Source organism: Propithecus coquereli, unplaced genomic scaffold (genome assembly GCF_000956105.1).
Source record: "Propithecus coquereli isolate 6110/MARCELLA unplaced genomic scaffold, Pcoq_1.0 Scaffold9, whole genome shotgun sequence".
Taxonomy (NCBI): Eukaryota; Metazoa; Chordata; class Mammalia; order Primates; family Indriidae; genus Propithecus; species Propithecus coquereli.
The window spans coordinates 9,209,255-9,227,456 of record NW_012155284.1 but is presented as its reverse complement, the minus strand read 5'-3'; the positions used below and the strand labels follow the sequence as shown (position 1 = coordinate 9,227,456).

General features: G+C 32.2%; 1 protein-coding gene across 1 annotated transcript in view; it reads left to right on the top strand.

The window, feature by feature from the left end:
• FCHO2 (FCH domain only 2) overlaps positions 1-18,202 on the top strand; it is a 120,426-nt gene that overhangs the window by 85,340 nt on the left and 16,884 nt on the right. Inside the window, exons 12-18 of the mRNA XM_012664629.1 lie at positions 85-260; positions 1,699-1,710; positions 2,069-2,093; positions 3,948-3,987; positions 5,723-5,814; positions 11,636-11,739; positions 16,042-16,171. Of these exons, the coding sequence (XP_012520083.1) occupies positions 85-260; positions 1,699-1,710; positions 2,069-2,093; positions 3,948-3,987; positions 5,723-5,814; positions 11,636-11,739; positions 16,042-16,171 (579 nt within the window). The remainder of the gene's footprint in view (positions 1-84; positions 261-1,698; positions 1,711-2,068; positions 2,094-3,947; positions 3,988-5,722; positions 5,815-11,635; positions 11,740-16,041; positions 16,172-18,202) is intronic.

Here is an 18,202-nt window from a genome sequence, read left to right as displayed (position 1 = left end):
CAACAGACTGGAAAAAAAAAAAAAAAACTTTAGCAATCCATAATTTAAAAAAAAAAAAAATTAAATTCTTTAACTGATACTCACATACCAAAGAGAACCATTTCTATTCATCTAGTGATTCTGACTCTGAAGATGAAGAACCAAAGAAGTATCGGATAGAAATCAAGCCTGTACATCCAAATAACTCCCATCACACAATGGCTTCTTTAGATGAATTGAAAGTGTCTATAGGGAATATAACACTCTCTCCAGCAATATCTGTAAGTAAGAACATGAACAAGTTTGTATTCTTTGTATAGAAATCTTTATTTTTCTTATCTCATCTACCTGTGTTTGGTTAATTTTAGGAATAATAGAAAACAAAACATTACTTAACAGTTGTTAAGCATATTTGGATGAGGAAATATTTAGTTTATAATTTTTTATACAGGCAAGTAAACTTGTGAGTTTGGCTTAGTTTTGCCTGCTTTCGAAAGTATTATAGAAATAGAAGTATTTGTAGAAGTATTTGTAGAAATATTGTAGAAATACCCCAAGAAAGGGAAGATGTAGAAAATTCACTATTTCTGTCATTTTTTTGTATTTTATAAACAATGCTGTATGTCTCAGGCAGAATTTTGTGAACTGGTGGTGTTGATCTTTTCCTCATCTAATTTTAGAGTTTTTTTATGTTTTATGAGCCTTATGTAAAGGGGAATTCCACAAACATGATTTAAAGATTAAATTTTATCTTTGCTTTTTTTGTCTGTCACTGCAACATTTGTTTTCCCATACTTTTCATACAAGGAAAGGCAAAGATGAGATTTCTTAGTGATAATGGTTAATTCCTCAATTCTAAAATACCATACTTAATAGCTGTAGGGGAATAAATAAAACATTACTGTAATAACTCTTTCCATTAATGTTGTAATATTCTAACTTCAGAAATGTTGCACTATGGGGAAAAAAAGCATGTCTTAGAATAACAAATATATCTATACATGATTATCATAATTGATACTAAATTTGTCCTTGATAATGGAGAATAAAAGTCTTAACATTTCATATTGTTATCTAATTATATATTTTAAGTAGTCTATATTTGTTTGGGAAGAAAGTGTTTTTCTCTAATGCACTCTAGAATTTAATTTTAGAATTATTATTTCCCACCTAAAGGTTTCAGAAGTGAGATTTTATTGTATCATTACTATTTAACATTAAGATTAATTTTGAATTATAAAGAGAATCGCTTTAAATATGGTGTATATATGAAGTAGGAGGTTGTGAACAATTAAAAATTTTTTTTGTGTAAGACCATCCTAATTTTAAAAATATATGTAAATAAATAAAAGCCTAGAGGAATATATACCAAAATAGTATACATCTATTTCTGGGTAGTATGATCATGGATGGTTTAAGATTTTCCCCATTATGAATCTCTTTTCTATTTGTTTTCAAAACAGTGAACATGTATTAATTTCATACTCAAAAAATAAATAAAAATCAGAAAAATTTTAACAGTACTACATTTGAAAAGATGATATCTTTGAGTATATTTTTTTACCCAGTTTGCTAACTTTTTCCCCCTAACAATCTATGTGTTTTAAGGTATACATATTTTAAATATGATTCAGAAGGGAATAGACAAATTATTAGAGCAGGAAAATATGATATTTTAAATTCTAAACTGATTTTCTTTTTTCTTCCATGTACTACTAGAGACACAGTCCAGTAAGTACAAGATTTTGCATTTTTGCCCATTGACTTTTTATTATTGTAATGTTTGGATATTGATTTTTAAAGTATTTGTATTAAATTTTTATATTAGCAAGTTAAAATATCTTGCTGTAGATATTGTTTTAATATTTTAAAAACATTTTATTGGGTGTTAAAAGTACATGTGTTATTTTCTTTTATTGTAAAAAGCTACTGAAAGTTATTTCTGTATATCTTTTATGTAGACATACTTGAGCAGATACACTAAAAACAACTTAAAGTTAGGTTCCCAGTCTTAACATTTTACCAAATATTTCATTACCAAAATAAATTATTAGTTTAATGTTACCTAGTTTTTGCATTTCTGTTTTAGGTACAGATGAATCGGAATTCGTCTAGTAAGTTTGACATTTAAATTGATTATTTTACTCTATTAAAATTTATCAGTGAATTTGTTAATCTTGTAGCCTTATGTAGCTATAGAAATAAATGATATTTTCTCATCATGAGCATTAATGACTGACTAGAATGATTTAAACAGAAAAGTACTCATATGTATTATTTCCTGTAGAGCTAAGAGACATGCTTTAAACTTTTAATACATGGCTACAACTTTTTTTCAGAAATAACAAAGCCAAAAAGTAACTTCTGATTAAGAATGTTAAACTGTTTCACAGCTTACTCTGTCTCATGAACCAGAAGGTGTTTATATAAGATGAATAATTTTTAGCTTTACCTATTTTTAAGTCATATCGCAATTGAAATTTCTATTATATGGTTTTGAATATTGTAAATTTTTCTAGGATGTTAACACCCTTTGTAGAATCATGCATTAAAAATAACAAGGGTTGGCCGAGCGCAGTGGCTCACGCTTATAATCCTAGCACTCTGGGAGGCCAAGGCCGGAGAATTGCTTGAGCTAAGGAGTTCAAGACCAGCTTGAGCAAGAGCAAGAGTCCATCTCCACTAAAAACAGAAAAATTAGCCAGGCATGCTGGTGCGCACTGGTAGTCCCAGCTACTTGGGAGGCTGTGGCAAGAGGATCACTTGAGCCCAGGAGTTTGAGGTTGCAGTGAGCTACGATGATGCCACTGCACTCTGCCCAGGGCGACCAAGAGAGACTGTCTCAAAAAAAAAATAAATTAATTAAAAAAATAAAAATAACAAGGGTTGTGGGAAAAATAGTTGAGGCAGCCCACTTGAAAGCTATGCAATTTTGTTAACAGAATGCTTAGCAAAAGTTATAACATCAATCCTAATAAAAATTCTATCACAGTTAAAAATACCTATTTAGATTCAAAATAAATACCGAAATAAAACTAAGGATTTTACCTCTAAAAAAGAAATGTTAATGGTTGCTTGATGATAGCGGATGTGAGGAAAATTAGGGTAAGTGGAGGCTGCTGAGTTATGGAGATGAGAGCAAAATGCAGAAAGATTACAGAACAGCACAGTAAGCATATTGAGGGAGAAGAAACATCCACACTGAGCCAAATGAAGATAGTGTGAATGGGCATCGTGTTCAGTGTGGTACTCCTCCATAGTTTGTGGCAGTTACCCATACTGATGTACTTTGCATTCATCAGCTATTGCTTGGTGATGCAAAACATTAAGGTGCAGGGAAAATGGCTTATGCACCAACATGACCTTCACATTACTGATGATCTTCCCTGTTTACCACTTGCTTATGAAATGAGTCACATTATAAATGCAAAAGGTAGCAAAACCAGACTGTCTTATAAAGGGGCTGTTGCTCCAGGTTGCTGTAAAATTTTTAATTTTTCAAAATAGGTTGTCCTTCAAGAGTCATAACTACTTTTGGTCAATATAATAAACATTAATAAAATTCTTAGTACTTAAAAAATGCTTTCGTGATTCATCAAATTCTTGAGTAAAATTTATGTATTTAAGCATTTCTTCTAATTTTTGAAGTTGCAGTCCATATTTTCTGTCTTCTAAACAGCAGTTTTATTTTAAGAAATATCATAGTTTAGTTGACTTAAGTAATTTCTTACTAGAGATGTTAGAACTGATAAAAATTTAATAGAAATTCAGCTATTATTTTAATATACATGATAGAAAAGTTGTTAAAAGTTTATTTACGTTTTCTTTATGATTGTTTATATTTATGTTATTAGTTCCAAAGTTTATTGCTATAGTATTGAGATATATGTGTAGAGTTTTTCTTTTCATTAAAATATTTTATTTCTCAGATTATGAATTTTTTCATAATATTTTAATTTTTTAATTAGATGAGGAGTTAAAATCAAAGCCATCCGCTGTACCTAATGAGTAAGTTCTATGTTTTAATTTTTTAAAAAAGTGAACATTATTTTTTAGAGCAGTTTTAGGTTCATGGCAAAATTGAGTGGAAAGTACAGAGATTTCTCATCTAGTCCCTGCCCCTACATATGCCCAGTCTCCCTGTCAAAATCTCTCACCCAGAGTGTTATATTTGTTACAACTGATGAACGTACATCGACATGTCATAATCACCTAAAGTCCATAGTTTACATTAGGGTTCACTGTGGGTGTTGTACCTACATTCCGTGGGTTTGGACAAATGTACAATGACACGTATCCACCATTACAGTATCAAAAAGAGTATTTTCACTGCCCCAGAAATCCTCTGTGCTTCCCCTATTCATCCCTTCTTCCATACCACACTTAAGTATCCTTCTTTTGTCCTTTTTTAAAGAGTCTTACTGCCTTTACAGTTTCAGTTCTAGTAAAGTGTTAATCATCCTGTTTTCTAAACTGTGAAATGCCATGTAGGAGTTTTTAGATGCTTTAAATTATTTCTCACTTGATCATATTTCCTTTTACAATGATTTTTTTTTTAAATCCATTCAACTGTAGTTGGCCGTGGTGGCCTCACTGCTTCTAAATAAATGATGGTATCCTAAATTCATAAATTTCTGTATTTTAAGTCTTTATTGTTAGGGAAGTTTTCTCATTTCTTCCTTCAGTTTTGACTGCGATCTTGTGAAATTGACTTTATAGTTCATCAGCTTAAAAATGAGGAAATGTCTCAATTAAGTTGAAAAGGGAGATCTAGAGGGCACATTGTGAGATCTTCCTAAAAAGAATAAAATATAAGTAAGCTGTATGGGTCCCTGTCAGTAATAATTCTTTGAGTTAATGTTTTTTACTCGAATAAAAATAGGCTTGATTAAATGGAGACTTGAAAATTATTTGACACTTTTGAGGCACTAATTGAGTACATTGGTGGTATTTATTGGATTTATCATTGTTAAAGACAGGTTGTTCAGTGTTTTAAAACTTTGGTTTTAGGAATCGTTTATGCAATGTAATGCTAGGCTTTATCATACAAGGTGTAATGTGCTTTCATGTAGGTGTATGTTGAGATACTTTTAGATAATTCTAACATTTTGATTAGTGGGCCTGCTTTCTGTGTAAGATTTCTTAAAGTATTTTTTTTAAATAATGGCAATTTGATACATTAAAATATTTAAATCACCTTTTGGTACATAAAAAGGACTTAAAAAAAAAACTTTACCGTTCTTTTTCATCTTTGAAAATAAATATGGCCTTATAAAATTTCTAGCCAATTTCGTATCACTTAAAATTTTTGTTCAAGACTGGGTGCTACATGTGAATCAGCAGACCTGAGACTATTTTAGAATCAAGTAGCTGTGTGTCTTTGGGCAGCTCATTTAGACTATGGTGCATTTCTTTTGTAAAGCTGAAATTATGATTCCCATTCTGATAGCCCACAAGGTTGTTAGTGTCTAACAAGGCATGATCAGTGGAGATTAATCATCCCCACTCTCCCCTACCAACTTCACATAATGTTTTTGTAGGTTCTGCTTATGGCAATTAATGAATATTGGCTTATTAAATCTGTTAATTAAATTTCTTCACATGCATTGGCAGAATATCCAACATTTTAATCAGGTATATTGAACTGTTAGAATTCTTTCTATGAAATAAAAATAAGTGACTAGATTTTATACTAGTAAAATATTCTTTTGTTAAAATTCTTATTTTTTAACTGTTATGATAGGAAAGGGACCAGTGATTTACTTGCTTGGGACCCCCTGTTTGGACCATCTCTTGATTCATCTTCTTCATCTTCACTAACTTCGTCATCATCAGGTAAATATATATATATTTTTAACTGAAGAATACAATAGTTACTTTTTCCTCATTTATTCACTACTTGTGCATTATACTTAATGATCAAAAATTTTAAAAATTTGTCCTGTGTTCATATTGCCAGATAAAAGTGATTTTATACTGGTTTTGTTATCTTAGCTTAAAGACCCTATGGCTGAAACAATAAAAATTTATCAAATACCAAGGGTTCTAAAAGTTGATATATTTATTTCTAGGCGTCATTTCATATCGTTACTCAAATAATCTTACTGTTTATAGATAGTTGAAATGCAAAATACACGTTAACGTAACCAGTCCTTTCTTGATGGACATTCAAATTGTATCTAATTTTCTAGTATTGCGAACATCCATAGAAATAACAAATTTTGTGCATGTGTTTCATAATATCCTTGTAATAATTTATCAATATAAAATTTATGGGTCACACAATATGCCCATTGATACTTATTGCCAAATTGCTTTCTAGAAAGGCTTTAACACTTCAAAAACAACGTATGAAAGACCATGATGAGTGTTTTTTAGTTGTTTAGGCAAGAGTAGGTTTTTTCTTTTCTTCAAAATACAATTTCTTATTAGTCAAAAATCAAAGCAGGCATCAAAAATGTATGTATATTAAAACCACTGCTTGTTCAAAACAAGAAAAGAAAATCATTTTAAGTCAATCTTGTACCCTCGTCTCTGGGATTTCAGAATTGCCGTACAGTATCTGGGGTTAAGGAAGTGCTGGAATTATGCGGAGCGAACTTAAATCTATCGAGTTCATGCTGTGTAACTTTGCTAGGACCTATGCACATTTTGTTTAATTTTACCCCATTAACAGCCACATGATGTTTTTTTTTATTTTCCCTATTTTATAGATGAAAAAAGTAAAGCTCAAAGATGATAAGTAACTTCTTTAAGATCATATAGCTAATAAATGATGGAAACAAGATTCAAACTTGGCTCTTACTAATTCTAAAAGTATTGTCCTATCTATCACACTCTGGCAGATTAACAACAAAAAAAAACATGTTGAAACCTCTCACTATTAATAATAAAATAAATATTAATATTTAAAATTAGACTGTGTAGAGACTAAATATTTTAACTACAAATGAATTATAGGAAACTTTAACTCTGAACACTATTTGGAATTTTGAAGGGAGGGTAATCTATACCTAATACTTGTAAAACAGCAAGAAAGAGTCAATATATAGTTGATAATATTCTGAAGTGTCATTATAGTCTTTCTCAATTAGCATTTATTACTATTTAGTAACCTTAGAAATATATTACATGAAGAAAGTACTTATACAGGAAAAACTGAAGTTATTGCTAAGTCTCTTTTATATAGTAAAAATGTCAAAATGAAGTTTTATATTTAGAATGAAGAGTTCTAAACAGTATTTTAAAATCTTGTTAATATCCCTTTATCAATTATTTATCAAAATGTTTAATAACAATTTTCAAATTCTATCACAGAGGCTTTAGTTATATAGAAACTTCTTGGTCGAGCGCGGTGGCTCACGCCTGTAATCCTAGCACTCTGGGAGGCCGAGGCGGGTGGATCGCTCAAAGGTCAGGAGTTCAAGACCAGCCTTAGCAAGAGCGAGACCCCGTCTCTACTAAAAAATAGGAAGAAATGATCTGGACAACTAAAAATATATATATATATAGGAAAAAAAATTAGCCGGGCATGGTGGCACATGCCTGTAGTCCCAGCTACTTGGGAGGCTGAGGCAGAAGGATTGCTTGAGCCCAGGAGTTTGAGGTTGCTGTGAGCTAGGCTGACGCCACGGCACTTACTCTAGCCCGGGCAACAAAGCGAGACTCTGTCTCAGAAAAAAAAAAAAAGAAACTTCTTCATAATTCTGTTCATTATTTTTTGCTATTTTCTTTAGTACAATCTCTTTCTTTTCAAGAAAGTACTGTCTCTTCCTCCTGCTACCTGTCTAAAGAATGTTTCCCAGCCTGGGCAACCAACAGGGTGAGACCCTGTCTCTATAAAAAATTTAAAAATTAGCCAGGCATGGTGGCATGTGCCGGTAATCCCAGCTACTCAGGAGATTGAGGTTGGAGGATTGCTTTAATCCAGGAGTTCAGAGTTGCAATGAGTGCTATGATTGTGCCACTGCACTCCAGCCATGGGCAACAGAGCGAATACCTATCTCTTAACAATGTTTTGGCCATATCACCATCACTTCAGGTTAAAAAAGGGGTTCATTTTCAGTTAGTGGTCATTTAATGTTTAGCATCTAGGAAATGATAAAACATTTATTAACCTTTTGCTGTTTTTTTAATTCACTCCAGAATGCATTTTTAAACCTTCCTATAAAGTATGAAAAATAATGTCTTAAATTATTCTGTCCTTTAAAAAATATTAATGGTGCTCAAAAGAGACAATTATCCTGCTATATAATAATTACTATTAAGTCTTCACTTAAACAGAATATAATTATTGATCAAACTGATCAGTTCATTGTTGTTATTCTCCTGTTTTACAAAACTGGCCCTAAAGTGAAATTATGAAATAGGCATTTTATCTTAAATTCTGTTCCACCACTTTTTGCAATACACTCCTCTCCCATCTTTACTCAGGTACCCATTTTCACATTTTAGCGAGGTCCAGGTTGTGAGATTATTCTCTACATGCCTCTGTCTCTTTCAGAATCTTAATTTATCAGTGACCTCATTTTAGCTAAAGCACTCTAAGAAAATAATTCCAACCAATCAGTTAATAACTGATGGGTTAAGCATTCCAGTGTTGTTACATGTTTAAAAAGATTGCTTAGAGCTTAGTTAGAAAGTAATTTCAGTTACATCGTGTGTACCATGTAGACTATAAATAAGCATACATGTATGTATTTTTTAAAAAATTTAACATAAATATCTTATACCTACCTGCCGTTCGGTAAGTGCCATTGTAGACCATTTTCTTCTTTATCCGTGGATTAATTGAGCTCTTGTGGTCTGCAAAAACCCATTAAAATTCTCTTTTGAAAAATAATAGGCTGGTTTTTAATATTAACTCCAATGCTGATTTAGTACAACTTACGACAGTTTTATCACTAGGCAGTCATGAACTTTGCTGCATACCACACATACACAGCATTATCACTTTGCCACGGTGTCAAATCCTTTTAGACCTTGTACTGCTGCTATAGTTACCTTTGCTCCTTTGAGGAAACAGGAATAATTCTGACTTTGTATCATTTTGGACCTTCAATTCTTCATATTTTTTTTCATATTTGCATTTTAAGTTTCCTATGCTTATTTTCCTCAGTTAATATAAAATTCGAACTCATGTTCTTCTTCCATGTATTATTAACTTTTTCTAGTTTCAAGTAATAATAGATTTATATCTTAGTTGTACAGTGTTCCTGTTGTTTCTGGTTTTCAGTTGTTTTCTTCTTATTCAGCTGACCTTAAAGAGCAGAATAGGGAATTTCATTTCTTCTCCCACTCATTTGCCTAGGTGTATGATAATTGAAAATGCACTTGAAACCAGGTCAGATTTTGGTCTAGAAAGCCCAGCATCAAACTTTTCCCCTAACTCTAGTTTATCCTGCTATAACAGCACCACCAGAGAGCACAGATAAGTTTCCTTTTTCTTCATGGTCACAAAATCAGTGGATTTTCTTTACTGACGAACTTGTCACAATTAATAATTACAGTGTAGCGCAGAAGGCATTCCAGAGATTGCATTGTAAAGCAGAAAATATTTTTGGGTTCTCTGATGCTTTGGATGGGATGTCTTCTAACAGTTGGATCTGTGAGGATCAAAGTGACTTTTGCCATAATATTACATGTCTTAAAAAATTACTGACAGAAGAAGCTAACGATGCTGCTGGTCCTTCTACATTGTCATCACTTCTGGATTCTAGATTGGTCTCCGCTTTTGTTCAGATGAAGAATGGAATGGCAAATATGCACTGTCTGTTCCCTTTAGGTAATGTATGAGGGCAGATATAGATTAGTTCTTATCTCCTATGTTTTTATACTTCACAGGTCATGGCCACTTTATATTTCTTGAAACACTGCATCTAATAGATAAGCAGTGAACTCCACCAGCACTACCACCAGCAAAAACCAAACACAATTAGGACACTTAAGAATGTAAGCAATTGTATAATAGTTATCTCCTCCAGGGGCTTCTAGAAGTAGTGCCTAATTGACATATGCAGATATAATATAGATTTATTTATAAACAGTGGTGTTAATAAGTATTGTTATTAGCTTGCCTCAAAAAGCAAATTCTTACTGTTTGAAGGAGCTAAACTTGGTATTTCTACCAGGTTTGTTTGAGTGAATCTAAATGCCATTTGGACAAGGCACTTGATCCATAGTGAAACTTCAGATGTAAATGCCTCTGCTGTGTTAAGCTCTCTCACAAACTTGAAATAACTTAAGAGTGTAAGTTAGTGCTGATAATGAACATATCTTTAAGGTAGATATGTCATACATAAGGAAGTGTATAGTCTTCAGATTTTAGTGCACATTTCTGCCAGTGTGCAACTTAAAGTGTGAGTGCAGCATGAAAGAACTGATGCTGACGTGGAAGAAAGCAACCTCAGAAGCTAAACTTGATTTTTTTTTATCAGCTTTTTTGTTTCCCTGGAGCAACTTGAACTAAGCTTGCATCTTTTATCCCTTTATGTGATAGGCTTTCTAAATGATTCCCTATCTTCTATGCATTTACTTTCAATCCTCTGTGACTACCCTTTTCTTCAGGTCTCTTCCTACCACCTCCATGCCCCTTCCTTTCATGCCTCCATTGCTTCATTGACAATCAAGGGCTGGCCTTCAGCTTTACAGTTTGTTTCCCCATGTATATACTTAGGGCCATTTATGTATATTTAATTTGCATATCTGTAAACTTATAGAACATGCTGAATATGTTTCTTCCCATCCATTATATTTTTCAGTCTCTGAATTGTAGCCCATATTTTAGAGTGGACCAAAGAGTTTTGAAGATCATGTAAATTAATTATTGTTGATTAAAAATGATTTTGAAGATAATTTAAACATATTTGCTTCCATTTTTCTATTCCTGCTTTGATTATGCTAACACATTTGTGACTTTTGAAGATACACACTTGAATTTTATTCAGTAATTTTTATCATAAGCTGTTCTTAATTAGGAATACTGGTATTTCTGATTTGTAAAATTGTAAAATTTGCAAATGGCATTGAAAAACAGTAAACATTAAATTTATATATGACTTACGAAAAGTTAAGGTATTATTTCAAAAATTTACCAAAATTAATTGTGATTTGGGGAAATCTTTTTAGTAAGTGAATAGAATATTTTTAATGCTTTTAATTATCCCCCCAAAATGTTACAATATGGTTCAACTTAAAAGTCAAATTAACAAGTTTAATTAAGGTTTTATTTAGTGTTAATTGTTTTATTTAGAGTTCACGTTACTATTCTGAAGGCATAGCTTCAAAGTCTTGCTTTTGCATTACTGTCCATAAAGTAGATGTTGGCAATAAACTAATGACCTTTGGCCTTAAATTGGTTTATTTTCACCAGCTAATTTATCAGATTTAATTTTTTATATGTATAAATAATCGAAACAGGAATAAAATTTATATGTCAGTTTTATTGAAATGTTAATTTTTTTCGAGAATATTATGGGTAGCTTTGAAAAAAGCATATTTGATAGATTCCCAAAATTTCAACAAACATCTCTAATTTTTTAAAAATCTGCTGAAAAATGACCTTTGAATCCTAACAGTTCCTTTATAATAGAATGTCTTTATGTAAGCATTGCTAGATAGTAATGATTTTCTTTAAATTCTTTTCTCTCCCCGCCAGCCAGGCCTACAACACCTCTTTCTGTAGGCACCATCGTCCCACCTCCAAGACCTGCTTCCAGACCAAAGCTTACTTCAGGCAAACTCAGTGGGATTAATGAAATAGTATGTACTTAGATTTTTTTTTTTTTGAATTATATAATTGTTTTAATATGCAAATGATATTTTTCTGTATGTCTCTTTACAGTTAAGTGCTTGAAGTTTTCTACTTGAGTTCTCAAAGTATAGAAATATTTTCCCAATGAACACTTCCTTCACTCTCTTATTACCTCAGTGATTATACTTGTGGAACAAGACGTTGGCCAGGAGCAAAGAGACTTCCTGAGGAACTTGGCACATTTTAAAAATACGATTTTGTACGGATTGTCTAATAAGAAGTGATTTTCATATACTTCTGCTTAAAGTCAAATATTAAGGAAGAAAGGGTGGCCTGTTCTTCGGCCTTAGAAGTGTGCTGCCAGGAAGGTCATAGAGGGCATCTAGTTTGGCTTTTTAAATTTTATAAATAAGGAAACTGGAGTCTACACCAGTTAATTGACTTATAAAAATACATACTGGGAGAAAAAATCATTGATCTACAAAAATTGTCAGATAATGAGAGAAAATGTATGGGCGCTGTTCAGAGTGAGGCTGTCTCAAACCACTTCAGCTTCTGTAGTAATTGCCAATTTAATTGTCAGAATTAAATTTATGAAAGTCAAGCTTAATTTTTTTCCCTTTGACATACATCTCCACTGGGTCACTATAGTCCATGTGGTTGAATGTTTTAGCTTAATGTACAAGAATATCCATAAAGTGCCTGAACAAACTGCATTACTAGACCAACTGCCCATCTTTCTCCTCTTTCCAACCTAGGTTTGAGCCACTCAGAACTTCTTAGAGTTCCCCAAACACTTCATGCTCTTTTATACATCTATGTCTTCTTACTGTTCTCCCGGTATCTGAAAGGGCCCTCAGTATTCTATGTAGCAAATTGACCTCTTTCTTTAAAACCCAGCTAAGTAACACCACCTAGGTAAAGCCCTATTTGATAGTTCTATCATTCCTCCTCTTCTTTATATCCATATACTTTGCTTATTTTCTGTTAGTGCACATATTCCCCTAACTGGACTGTGCCTTAGTCAGTTTCATATCCTCAATACTTTGCATAATGCCTGTTACATGGTACATAGTTAGGAAATGTTCAGTGAATAAATAAGAAGGTTTGAGCATTGAGTGTTGAAATGGTGCCATCTTTCTTAACACCCCCATCCCAATGAACAGACTTAGTAGAAGGAAATGAAAGACTAGGTACAAGCTGCCGAGGAGATGGTTATTATTTAAGTAATATAAAAATTGCTGCATCTTAATAACTTGGTTTTTTTCCTGATTACAAAAGGAATGTATGTTGTTGTAAAATTTGGAAAATAAAGAAAACACAGAAAATTAAAAATTCCCTCATATTTCACCACCCAAAGATAACCAATTTATTTTTTGAATGTGTGTTAATTTATCCAGAGGCAGTAAAATACAGTTGTTAAAAGTGCAAGCTTATTACTTATATATTAGCTGAGGAACCTTAGGCAAATTATTTAAAATGAATCTGTTTCCTCATGGGTAAAATGGGTATAATGACACTAGGTTGTTGTGAGGTTTAAATGAATTAATATCTTGTAAAGCACTTAAAACATTGTTGAGTGCAAATAATCGCTCACAAAAACTTATTATAAATGAATTCATTTGATATGAATAAATAAAAGTCGCACTTCATGTATTTCTAATTTGTTTTTCACTTGAAAATATCTTAGGAATGTCTTTCTGTATCATGATCATTCTTATTTCATAGTTTTCAAGCTTCTTGTAAATTATTATTTCATAGTTTCCAAGCTTTTTTAAAGTGGTAGAATCTTTTGCCAAATAATTTAAAATTGTATAAGTGTATTAATATAAATAAAAGTGGGAGTTTTATAGTTGAATCCTTCCCATCACCCCCCCCCCCACCACCACCACCACTCCTGCCCCAGCCTTGAGAGCCTTCTGGAAACCCCACCCTGAGGGCTGAAACATCAAGCTCCCTGGAGGGAGTACCATTTGAAGTGGCTGCAGAGTATTTCCATGTATTAGTAGTTTATCTTCTACATTGTTGTCAGAATTAAATTTCCAGAATTTATAGAAATTTGACATTTAGTTCCATGTTTTCATTATTATAAATGATATCTTAATGAATATCCTATGTTTACACTTTTGTAGACATTCATTATTTTTTTAGTAAAATATTTGAAAAGTGAAATACTCTCCACCTGTACATTGGAGTGCCTTTAGAAAAAGGAATTGCATACTTGTATGTGCATTTTTCTGAAGAGAGGGCTCATAGCTTTCACTGGATCCTCAAAGAAGTCTATATATAATTATACCTTCTCCACTCCCTGAGAGAGCCCCTCTTTGTTCTAGAGGAGTGGTGCTCAAAGTACAGTCCCAAACCAGCAGCATTAGCATTACCTGGGAACTTGATAGAAACTTGATAGTTTCTCTGGCTCCACCCCAGACAAATCTGAAATTCAGGGAGGGGCCCAACAATTATGTATTAACTAGCCCTCCAATGATTCTGATGCATGCTAACATTTGAGAAACTGCTATTTTAAAGCAGTGCTGTCTATAAGCAGCACATAATTTTAAATTTTCTAGTAGCCACATTAAAATAGTAAAAACAATGAAATTCATTTTAATATATTTTATTTTACTCAGTATATCAAAAATATTTTAACATGTATTCAATATAAAAGTAATTAATGAGACTTTACATTCTTTTTGTGTGTATGCTAAATCTTCAGAAATATGCTCTGTGTTTTACACTTATAGCACATTTGAATTAGCCACATTTCATGTGCTAGTGGCCACAGTACTAGATAGCACAGTTGTAAAATAAGAGAAAGCCACTTGGGAAAAAAGCTGTTTTTGCTTTTTTCTAAAAAATTATAAATGTACTGTAAAAATGAAGTCACATTATATTGGCCATGAAGGCATGTTGCCATAAGAGAAATGTCCCGGACCCACAGTAGTTGATCTCAAAACTTTTTTCAGGCTTTTAAGTTTCCGACCAGCTGTTGAATGCAGTATCCATTCAGCTCAATGTCCTGAACCACCACCATCTGTATATATACACAACTGCATTTTTATTACCTTACTGTATTTTTTCAACCTATTGTCATAATAATGAGTTATCAAAAAGCTGAACTCTGAAAAAAGTATTTAAATGGGTAGGGGGTTACAAATTGTAAAATATTTTGTGCAGTAAAATCTAATTTTTATGAAAGTGTATATCTGTACATTTATATTTGTGCAATGAAGAGTTGACTAATTTGGTGCATGAATGCTTATAGGTATTTTGTTTTTGCCTTTGCTTTTCTTTCCTCAAATAACTGAGGACAGTTATCTTTCTTGTTCACTGCTTTGTATCTAGTACTTAATTCAGGGCCAGACACATAGTAGGCACTAAATAAATATTTTTGAACTTGCCTTATACTTTTATAAGCAGGAAAAGATTATTTTTAATTAAACTATAAATGTGCCTTATTTTTTTAAAAAGTGAAACACCTCAGGAAGCGTTGCTAATGTATTATTGGAAGAATTAGGAAGTTGGAAGGGGAAAAAAGATCCATTCATCAAAGTAAAAGATAAATGAATTAGAGTTACATTTTTCATATTTGTTTTTATGTTTAATTAGAAAATTGGGAAGACAGCAGAATTAAGAGTCTCTCAAACGTCTGTATGGAGTGAGCTTTCTCAATGAGGAAGCATTATAAGGAATTTTAAAGGAAAGTGGACAGATTTGTAACCACCAAAAATAAGGGGCAAGCAATATTTAGGGAAGAAAATATGATTTGTAGCAAATAAAGCAAAATGTTAGTGAAAGTTCATATAGTACTAAAACCTTCCAAGACTATATCAAATCATTTATAAAAGTAAAAATGCAAATTTTATTTTTACTCTATCAAATTAGCTAGAAGGTTTTTAAAATTATTTCTTCTATTACTCATGTATTCATTGCTAGCAAAGATACAGAGAAATATTCTTATATATTTATAGACAGAAAAGTGAATAACCCTTTGGGGAAGCAGTTTGGGAGAAGTGCCTTCGTATAGTGTGTAATAATTTAATGTCTGAGAATCTATCTTAAGCATACTTTTGAAATACAGAAAACGTTTTATGCACAAAGACCCTCTTGACAGCATTATTTAAAAAAATAACATTTCCAGCTTTCAGTATATTCTTGAAAATGATTTGACTTGTGGCATCTCTGATTTTGAGTTACAAGAAACTCACACAGTAAATTTCATTTGGTATACTAGATTTACTTGATACTTAAAAATCTTCTCTGACCAGGGAGTAATTGTTTTAGCGTTTTGATAAATAACTTTTTGTTTTAAGCCCAGGCCATTCAGCCCACCTATAACTTCCAACACCAGCCCACCTCCTGCCGCTCCTTTAGCCCGGGCAGAAAGTTCTTCCTCTATCTCATCATCTGCTTCATTAAGTGCTGCCAATACTCCAACAGTAGGTAAGTGGTTATCAATTTACACGTGAAATTTAGCATATAAAGTATTATCACACTTTTTTTTTAATGGGCTAAATGAAGAATTTAACAGAAATTTTGTTTTTCCAGAAACTCACCTGGCATTATCAAACTGGCCACATTTTCCTTTTCTGTTTTGCAATCTATGTTATCTGGATAAAGAAATTTTTAACTGTGGTTAGCACTGTTAAGAATGAGTCAAATTTATAAACTGCTGATTAATATAAATAGTTGAAGCCAAATTATAATGCAGTCCTTTTCTACTATGAACTGATAATTGTATTTCTGAGAAAGTTTGTATTTTAAAAACAATTGTTTTGAAAACAGTTGATTCAATGAAAGAAAGGGATTTTGTGCTTGCAATGGATTATATTTTTGCACAAAAAATTTAATTATAAAGATTTAAATAGCTCTTAGGACATAGCTATATAAACCTAAACCTCACCAAACAAATCCAGTATTTTACTACCTCTAGATTTTGCGAGGGTTTTTTCTGTCATCACCTTTACTCAGTTCTTCCTGCGAATTCTTAATACCTTTCTCACTCATTGTGAGTATAATAAAGCACAAAGCCACTTAAAGCAGCTGTGTCTCAGGAGCAACAGCTTCTTATCAAAATTTTAACTGTCCCTATTGCTGTTGGCTTTAGGTAGTGATAGTTTCATCCTTGAAAATGCACATCACTGATGTGCACTAACTGAGCACTAATTCAATAATGCTCAAAATGTAGTTCTTGGACCTGCAGCATCTGTATCACCTGGATACTTGTTAGAAATGTAGACCCTTTAAATCAGAAACGCTGGGAGTGAGGCTAGCCATCTTTTAATAGGCCTTCCAGGTGATTCTGCTGCATGCTAAGTTTGAGAACCACAGCCCTAATTAATCTAATTTAATTATATCCAGTTTAATTTGTCACAACTCACATAGGAGAAGTACATCTTGTGTATGTGGCCATTGTAAAAATAGTATAAGTAATGTAGGCTAGAATGAAATATGAAATGGTTTGATTTCTAAGTGTCCAGACATCATCTCACCATCTTATTTTTTATATCTTCATGAACATAGCATTTTTCCCATCTTTTAATTTTGTGTAAACAGAATATATCTAATAAGTTTGTCCTTTTATTTGGTTAAATGAACACTTTATTATTTTTTGTTTGTATATATGATTTTGTTAAGTTTTGTTTTCACAGAATCTATATTTTAGTTGTAAAAAACATAGATGGCCCCTACTAGAAATCAGGTGGTCTAGATAACTAAAATAAGCGTTTGTTTTTTTCCATTATTCTTGGATTATTCAGAAGGTTTTTGTTTGTGATGGAAATTTTAATTTTGATTGAGTTGGTATGTATTTGTTTGTGATTTAAGCCAGTGCTGCCAATAGGAGCTCCAAAAGTAGGTAAAAGCAACAATACAAGTAAGGCAGGTTGTATGTGGATTTTATGCAACAAAAGTTGTTTAACTCTGCCTAAAAAGTATCTTTCTTCATCATGATGATTATTCAGCTCTCTGTTTAGATTTAAAATTTTGATTCTTCTTGTTTCTTGAAAATGTTTTCTTTTCCTGCAATATTTTGTTTTATTTAAATATGATAGAAGATGATAATTTGATTGGGACACTCTCTGAAATTGAAAAGCACTGTGAAACATCACCAGGTATTGTATCAGAAGCAGATGTATGTGTTGACTAATGATCCTTTAGTGTATCTAAAATACTTTGTTACCTGATTTTTCCTTTTCCAGCAACATACGGTGTCTCAGAAATCAAGAATAACACTAAGATTAACTGTCTTAATTTTGTGCTAATTGTGTCCAGTTGCTGTACAGGACTCATTGATATTAAATCCCCAACAATAAAAACATGTAATATTTTTGCATTTTCTTCCATCTCCTTGCTCTCCTCACCTCAACATTAAGAAGTATCAATAAATCTTAACTCTAAAGCTATCAAAATCAGAGAAAAAGTGATTAGAAAAGAAGTAGAAAGAATATGTCAGTTTAAAAAGATAACTAAACT